Below are 9,061 nucleotides of genomic sequence, written 5' to 3' on the forward strand. Positions count from 1 at the left end.
TGAAGCAGCTTATGGACCTACGTATGAAGGAGAATATGACAATTATGCTCATTTGAGCCAATTCCATGCTATTCTTAAGAACTTGACTTTGGAGGGCATTATCTTTAATGATGAGGTTACTCCATTGTTTTTTCTTGGGACTCTGAGTGAGTCATGGGATGTATTTCGCACTGCTTATGTGCTCCTGCTACTATTTTGAACTTGCATGATGTAGAGAGTGCTTTTCTACAGGCAGAGATGGTAATGGAAAGAATAAACGTGGGTATAAACGTGACAGAGACTCGCAGAAGTCTAGGTCTAGGTCACGTGGTAAGTCACCAAGCAAGTCTCATGGGAGAAATACTAATGACATGTTATCATTGTGGCAAGAAGGGTCATATACGCCCACAGTGTCATGAGTTAGGCAATGAGAAGCACAAAGAGAAGGGGAAGGACAAAGTATAGGAAAAGTCCTCTGATCACATCATATATGTCTACAAAATCTAGTGTGAAAATCGAGAAGATACATACCATGCAGATTGATGACTTCAATAGGGAGTACATACTTGCAGCTAGTTCTTGTGATGCTACACCGTTGGTTATGTGCATGCTGTTCATCCTGAGTTTATTTGCAGGTTGAAGAAAGCCTTGTATGGCTTGAAGCAAGCACCTAGAGCATGGTCTGACAAGATAGGATAGTATCTTGTCACTATTGGCTTTCAGATTTCCAAGGCAGATTTCTCACTTTATGTGAGAAAAATAGAGAAAGGTATTATCCTGCTTGTCATTTATGTTGATGATTTGATTATGACAGGTGATAGTGATGAAGATATCCTTCATGTTCACTCTATGTATGCGCAGTGCTGGCTTTTGGATTTTGGTGCTTTATTTCATGTTACACCATGCCGTGAGTGGTTTCATTCCTATCGCACTGTTGCTGGTTTAGTTCGCTTGGGTGATGACAGGTCACTTGCTATTGTTGGCTAGGGGATGTACGATTGCAGTTCTCTACAGACAGTACTTTTTTGTTACAAGATGTACGTCAGGTACTTGCGCTTATACGCAGTCTTATGTTTGTAGGAAAGCTTGATGATGCTAGATTTCATGTTTCATTTGGGGATTCTGCCTGGAAGATCACCCATGGCAGACTTGTGCTTGCTAGAGGTGCCAAGGTTGGCAACCTCTATCCTCTTGTAGTTGATGGGTCCTCTATTGACCATGTTTTGTCGGTGAGTTCAATTCCACATGTATCTCTTTGGTATGCTCATTTGGGCCATATGTCCTTAAAGGGAATGAAAATATTTTCTAGTTTGCAACACTTACCGCCCCTTGACTATGCATGTTTTGATTCATGTGAGCATTGTCTTTATGGCAGATAGACCAAGAATACGCATAAGAAGTTTGGTAGGACACGCATGAGTGAGCCCTTGGCATTGGTACATTCAAATGCCTATGGGTCCATGCCCTGTTAGTCTATGGGTGGTGCAAAGTATTTTGTGACGTTTATTGACGATTTTTCACGTAAAGTTTGGGCTTATTCCATTAAAGCTCAAATCCGATGTCTTAGCTATGTTATTGAGGTGGCTTGCATTAATTGAAAACCAAACCGGTGGGCATAGGTTGAAATGCCTTAGGATTGACAATGGGGGAGAATATGTGTCACGTGCCTTTGAGCAGCTATGTGACGAGAGGGGTATTAAGCGTTAGTTGATCGCTCCCTATACCCCATTCCAGAATGGTTTGGCTGAGCGAATGAATAGAACCATCCAGGAGCATGTACGGAGTATGCTTAGCCCTGCAGGTCTACCATAGAGCTTTTGGGTTGAGACAGTTAGTACAGCTGTGCATGTCATCAATAGATCACCTTCCAGTGGTTTGGATTTTCAGGTTGCAGAGAAGGTATGGATTGGGAAACCTTCGTCCTATGCGCATCTATGTATCTTTGGAGGTGAGGCATTCTGCCATGTTTCCAAGGACAAGCGGACTAAGTTGGATCCTAAGAGTGTCAAATGCATTTTCCTTGGTTATGGAGATGTAGGCGAGATGGGTTACCGCCTCTAAGATCCGTAGGTGCGGAAAGTCATCCACAGCCATGATGTAGTCTTCCATGAAGACAAGATGCATTGGCATCATGAGAAGGTGGTAGAGATATGCATGGTTATATTCTAGGAGGAGCCGCGTGCTCCTGCACAACTAGTTGGAGAGTCTGTAGTAGCAGTTGATACACATGGCCAGGGTGTTGGACAGGCAATAGAGCCTGTAGTGAGACGGTCTACAAGAGCCAGACATCTACCTGATAGATTTGAGCCCTTGATGCATTATGTCTTGGTTACAGATGTAAGAGAGCCTCTCACCTATGATGAGGCTATGCGCAGGGGTGATAGTCACTCCTAGGAGAGGGCTATGCTGTCTGAGATGGACTCCCTGCATAAGAATATGACTTGGGATTTAGTTGCATTGCCTCATGGTAAGAAGGCTTTGACATGCAAATGGGTGTACAAGCTTAAAAGTACCCCTGGAAACCCCAAGTCGGTTTATAAGGCAAGACTTGTTCCTAAGGGTTTTAAACGAGAGCATGGAGTTGACTTTGATGAAGTCTTTTCTCGTGTGGTCAAGATGACCACCCTATGCTTGGTTTTGGCCTTAGTCTCGTAGCTTGACTTGGACATGTATCGGATGGATGTCAAGACTGCATTCTTGCATGGAGATTTGCATGATGAGATTTACATGGAGCAGCCCAAGGGCTTTGCAGAACCTGATAGGGAGCACCTAGTGTGCAAGTTGAAGAAAAGTCTTTATGGCTTGAAGCAGGCACCTAGGGAGTGATAATATAAGTTTCATGCCTTTATGCAATTACATGGCTACAACAGGAGTGCTATGGATTCATGTCTTTACACGAAGAAAGCCCGTGATGGGTCATTGCTTATTTTAGTACTTTATATGGATGATATGCTAATAGCAGGAAAAGCTCATGATGAGCTGGATGCTCTTAAATCTCAGCTGAAGAAGAGCTATTCTGGGTATGCACATTAAGCACAATAGGCATCAAGGACTAATCGACCTCTCAAAGAGGGAGTGCATTCATAAAGTCCTAGAGTGTTTCTGCATGCAGGATGTAAAGCCTATTGGCTGTCCATTACCTTCTTATGTGAAGGTCTCATAGACAGATTGTCCATAGACAAATGAGTAGAAGGCCGAGATAGCCAAGATCCCTTATGCATCGGCCGTGGGCAGTTTTGATTTATGCCATGACAGCCACTTGTTAAGATATTGCCTTTGCAGTTGGTGTTGTGGCACACTATATGGCTACACCTGGCAAGAAACATTGGGATGCCGTGAAGGGTATCATGAGATACTTGAAAGGCACAACAGATATGTGTATTTGCTATGGTAGCCAGGATACAGGAGTTGTGGGGTACACAAAATCTAATTATGCAGGACATGTAGATAGTAGGAAGTCCACTTCTAGCTATGTATTCACCTATGTTGGAGGTGCTATCTCTTGGATGTCTAGGGTTCAGAAGTGTACGGCTCTCTCTACCACTGAGACTGAGTATTTTGTAGCCAATGAGGCTTGCAAGGAGGCCATATGGTCGGGCCGTTTGGTTCATGACCTTGGGATTGATTGTATACCTATGCTACATTCGGATTCCATGAGTGCTATTCAGCTAGCCAAGGATCTGGTTTTCCATGCGAAGATGAAACACATTGAGATGAGGTATCACTTCATACGTGGGGTCATGGAGGACAAGTCTATTGACCTTATCAAGATCTCCACTGACGAAAATCTTGCAGATTTGCTCATGAAAATCCTCACTACTGAGTGCTTTGCCTTCTTTAGGAGATTGATGGGTGTTGGATGAGATGCCATTTTTTTTCATCCCGTTGTACATGTATACATTGTATTATAGTGAAAATGGTGGTGAGAGAAAGAGAGAGACAATGAGACAATGAGATGGAGAATGACTCAACACTTGTATTGCACACTTGCTTACACACTCTTACATTGGAATAGGTGAGAGTACACATATATATACAGTGAAGGTGTGGATATGATAGGTTCTCTTAGTGAAGTATCATCCACATGTTCTAGATCCATCTTATCTAGTTCTCTTAAATATCTAGATATTATCTTCCTAGATATTCTCTAAGTACATGTTCATATGAGTACATTCCAATATTCTAATATTCCCCCTCTCTAGAAAAGGTTAACAATATCTTCTAACATTCTTCCTTCCTTCTCAAAAGAAAATAGGATTTTCTTTTGCACTACAAGGACTTTCTACCAATCATTTTGGCAACAAGAGAAGTAAGATTACAATGATGACTATAGCATGAGACCTTGTTGTTGCAAAAGGTATACATCAATCTTTGCTTGCAATGATTTAAGGGATGTAAGCTGATGATGAAGATCTTTGGGATTTGGTTGGTGGATACCTTGATGAAGAGCCAATCACCATATAAGTTTGCTTCATGATAGACTTGATAAGAGATGGGCTCATCATATAAATAGATGTTATATTCCAATTGGAGCTTGATAGCTGTGGAGTAAAACAACAATGAGAGCATGTTTGTCGATGGAAATATGATCCCAATGTCACTAGATACCATAATAAGATAGAGATTAATAAGGTGCTTGTGACATGATCTTTGGAAAGGTTGTTGATGAATACAGAAGTGTAAAATAGCAAGTGATTGATGAGAAATTTCAAGCATATTGTCTTTGAGAGGACTCCAAGGGTTGAGTATCACATATTCAATAATAGCATACTTAGTGTCAGTGTGCTCTTTTATCCATAGAAAGTAGTTTGTGCAATTGTGCACAAGTATTTATTTGTACTTTATCCATTCTTTTCCCTTCCTTTGGAAGGCCAAAATAGTTGGCCAATTTGAGAAAGATACAATTTGTAGATGATGATTTGGATAAGGCAAGAGATAGACTATTTCATGATGATACTGAGAGAAAATTGAAAGAGAGAGTACTTGTGATTGTTGATGAGGTTGTTGCCATGTAATGTAGAATAATGATTGAGATTTGGCTACACAATTAGAGCAAGATGATTGCAAGAGGAAGGTAGGATAGGATAGAAAGAAATAATGATTTGATAGATTGGGATTGATGGGACATAAATATAAATAGTGTGGATGGAATGTGATGGTAGGATAACATCATGTATAGGGATTCGAGATTGCACATTGAGAAATAGTGATGTGAAAATGAGAAACTCAAGGAGATAAGATTTTTATGTGAATGTGGAAACATTGTGAGAATTCTGAATATGTAGGAGGAAGCCAAGAGTATGTGTGATTGCATTTGGCCAGAAGATTGTGGTACATAGTCGAAGTGGAGTGTGTGTGTGACCATAAGAATATGAGGATATTGAGCCCATAGAGAGAGTGTGAGATAAGGACTAGGATGTGATCTTGAGATTGAAGCAAAGTTTAGATAAAGACTAGATGCTGAGTGAAAAATGTAAGGAAATAGGATAGAACATAAAGATATAAGAGAAGTGGAACCAATGTACCTGATGAGGGAGTGACCTTGAAGGTTGGTAGAAATATCCAATAAGAGTTTATGAGGAATAGTAGGCGTATCGGCGTTGTTAGCCAAGAGAGTGACAAGGTTTTGACATCTTCTTGCCACTAAAGTACCATCCAAATGTGTTGAAGAATACAATTCAATAGAGAGGACATGGACAATGCCTTCTTGGGCCTCGAGATGATGTAGAATACAAAGGGCATCCCCATATTCAATTGTTGTTCCAACTAAGATAAAGTCCTCTATTTTAGGATGCAAGCGAAGAGGCTCATAGGGGTGACAAACATTGTAGTATTGAGAGTGGCTGGGAGACCTAGAACATACTAGGATGGATGAGTTGAGAGCATGAGAGCACAAAATGGAAGAGTCACAGAGAGACGGATGTGAGGGGCCTTCATTTGGTAGAGAATTGGGTTGTCCATCAGTGAATTTTCTATATATTCCACTAGTTGACAAGAGAGAGTGAACAATGGACTTAATGAGGATACAAGCATGGAACATGTGTTGCTTGATGATGTGATAAAAATATCTTGTGATAAAGGAAAAACATTTAGAGTTTAACAAAAGAGGTGAGAGTAAACATGTGGCAAGGGCAAGGAGCTGGGAAACTATGTGAAGCATATGCATGTTGGCACAAAGTAATAAGGTAGTCTATGTGAGTGAGGATAAGATTAGAGATAAGGTTTGTGGACACTAATCAATAAAAGTGAAGAAAAATGGGAGGTAATGTCTTTAAAGACTTGAGCTAGATTAGAAATGAGTGAAGTATATGTGGCATAGATAGCGCAATGTCTCAAGGCGAAGAGGGGTGAGGTTGGTTTGAGAAAGGATAGAAAATATGTGTTGCTAGGAAAAAGATTATTTGAGGGTAAGGTTGGGTGAGAATTAAATGTATTGTGTGTGGGAGATCACTTTAATGGGTAATGCATGGGTGGGCCACAAATGAGGGTGAGAGAGAAGGGGTTTAGACCTTAATATGGCAGAGGACCAAAGGGATAGGTAAGTGGAGAGAGGAGATAAGGATATCAATAATGATAAAGAGGACAAATATCTCTCTCTCTCTTAAGGAAAGGTGATAATGAAGAAGATAAGAGTAGGTGAAGATGATAAGAATATGCAAAAAGTAGGTGGATAGGATAAGATGAGATCAAGATAATGAGAATAAGGTGCATGTGGATAAGGTTAGCTTATCTTGGATAGAAGACCCTACTATGTTCAGGAGGATAGTAGGGAGTTTGATTTACATGACACCATTACAAGGCCAGACTTGAGCTACGCTATTGGTCTTGTGAGTCAGTTTATGCAAGTACCTAGAAAGCCACATTTGGATGCAGTCAGACACATATTGAGATATGTGAAGTCCACATTACATTATGGACTTTTCTATGAGGCAGGTACAGATGTACAGGTGTTCGGATACACAGATGCAGATTAGGCTGGTAGTATGGTTGATAGAAGATATACCATTGGATACATGTTCTCTCTTGGTAGTGCAGCAATTACTTGGAGCAGCAAAAAGCAATCTACAATTGCTTTGTCGAGTACAGAGGCTGAGTATAGAGGTGCTGCTGTTGCAACATGTGAGGTAGTATGGCTACAAAAGTTATTGGCTGATTTAGATGTGTAGACAGAAGGTCCAGTTGTCATTTTTTGTGACAACATGAGCAGTATATAGTTGGCTAAGAACCCTGTGTTCCATGCCAGGACAAAACATATTGAGGTACACTACCACTTTGTGAGAGAGAAGGTACTAGCAGGTGAGATTGACTTGGTGTATGTCAGCACACAGGATCAGATAGCTAACATCTTCACAAATGCATTGGTGAGCTTGAGGGGGAGTGTTGAGATGACAAGCTCAACACATGCAGACATTAATGATGGACCGCCTGGTTAGATGGGTCCACATGTCTACACTTAGCACGTCGGTGGTCATTATGACTCTCACATGGCCACTGACTCACTACTTATTATATTCAGGTTGTTACACCTATTTACAGCTGGCATAGTTATAGCGCCGGTCGACTAGTGTAGTCAGTTATGCATTGTTTGACTTAGTAGGCCACTTCCTTTATGTTGTATCTTATCTATACTTTGTGTACATTGTAAAGAGGGTGGAAGAAGAAGAAGAAACCAGCAAGAAAATGTTTTGGCCTCCATCTCTCTTCTTGTCTCTTGAGTGAGCTTCTCCTTGTGCATTCTGTGTGTGTTCGGCACAGCATCTTGAGCAAGTCCCCCCACCACCCGATTCTTGACATTCTAGAGCAGGATACTTTCTGGCCCTCTCATCTTATGCTTTGGCAGCAAATCGAACTAATATAAAATCAATAGTTGGCTACAAGAGAAGAAAATTTCTACGTTATAGAGGAAATATCCCAGAAAGGGAGGATGATGTAAAGGCTCTTGAGAGCTAGCTTTGTACTTTCCTTTCTTGAATTCTCAAGTTGAAGTATTCATTCTTTGAAGTTGTCGTCAAAAAATACTATGAATTCTTAAGTTGAAGTATTTATTCTTTGAACTGTTGTCGAAAAAACCAATTGAATAGCTCCTTAAGAGCATTGCTTTTTGTAACTCCACCTCCATGTCTTGTGCTTCGAAAAAAACTTGTACGTGCTTGATAGTGAAATTTTTCCATTCCTTGGCCGCTATAAGTTGCGAGGGGGCCTTGCTCCTCCACAAAGTAAGGCCCATGGATATGAAGGATATGCTGCAAAATTCATAAGAGTAACAATCAGTTTCTGCCAAATGGAAATTTTATCGAAGAAAGCTTGGATGAAATATTCTCTCTTACCAAATAAAAAGTGATATCTTTTTCTCCCCATGCCTCCTTTATTGCCTGAACAAGATTTGTAATCGAACATTTGAACTCTTTTGGATACGTATACATTTTCGTTTGGTGCTTGAGGAGCTTTAGGAAGACATCAACATGTCTCCAAACCTCCATCCTTAGAAATGCAAGTCGTGGTGTGGTTGCAACGTTTGTCGTTATCCAACACAGCTCTCTCCAATGCTCCCAAGTAATGCTCACCTGTTTTTCTGTATGGTTACCTAAAAAACGTCTAGCTTTTGAGCCTCCCATTGAGACATTAGCCAAGACATCTCTTGTTTTCCCTGAAAGTGTTGGATCTTTTCTTAAATGAACTTGACCTCCACGAAAACCCATTTTGGACAGTAATGCCTCACATTTGTCAATACACTCATTCGATAAAGACAAACGCTTAATTGAGTATGCATAGTCAAGATGCAACCTGAGAAGTTTATCAATAATTCTAATTTCTGCATGCAAAGTACATATATGAACATTAGTAAGAGGAATTGAAAGAATTGGATCCCATATATGTTCCTTGTTTTTTTTAAAAACTTAAATCTATAGAGTCTCTAGTTGGGGCTCTTCTTACAGGGCGCAAGTTGCTCCAATTTTTAGACCCAACACATTCCATGCAATAAATACAAGGATATTTTGCATTTGCCCCATTACATATTCCAAGCATACATTTGATAGTTTTCAAGTCAACGCTCATGTGCCATTCCACATTAAAATTACCA

General features: G+C 40.4%; 1 protein-coding gene across 1 annotated transcript; it reads right to left on the bottom strand.

Moving 5' to 3' along the window:
- Positions 1-8,021: 8,021 nt before the first annotated feature.
- On the bottom strand, positions 8,022-8,594 carry LOC148040119 (uncharacterized). The gene is made up of 2 exons (XM_087663053.1): positions 8,307-8,594; positions 8,022-8,222 (listed from the first exon to the last, which is right to left on the bottom strand). The coding sequence occupies exons 1-2, from the start codon at positions 8,592-8,594 to the stop codon at positions 8,022-8,024; spliced, it is 489 nt and encodes a 162-aa protein (XP_087519179.1).
- Between the last annotated feature and the right edge of the window lie 467 nt (positions 8,595-9,061).

This window comes from Lygodium microphyllum, chromosome 2 (assembly GCF_053477565.2).
Source record: "Lygodium microphyllum isolate KBCC chromosome 2, Lygodium_microphyllum_v1.1.10, whole genome shotgun sequence".
NCBI classification, from domain to species: domain Eukaryota; kingdom Viridiplantae; phylum Streptophyta; class Polypodiopsida; order Schizaeales; family Lygodiaceae; genus Lygodium; species Lygodium microphyllum.

Coding starts and splice junctions, on each gene's coding strand:
- LOC148040119 (XM_087663053.1), bottom strand. CDS start 8,594: ATGGGAGGCTCAAAAGCTAGACGTTTTTTAGGTAACCATACAGAAAAA. Junction 8,223..8,306: donor AAGATATCACTTTTTATTTG/GTAAGAGAGAAT, acceptor TGAATTTTGCAG/CATATCCTTCATATCCATGG.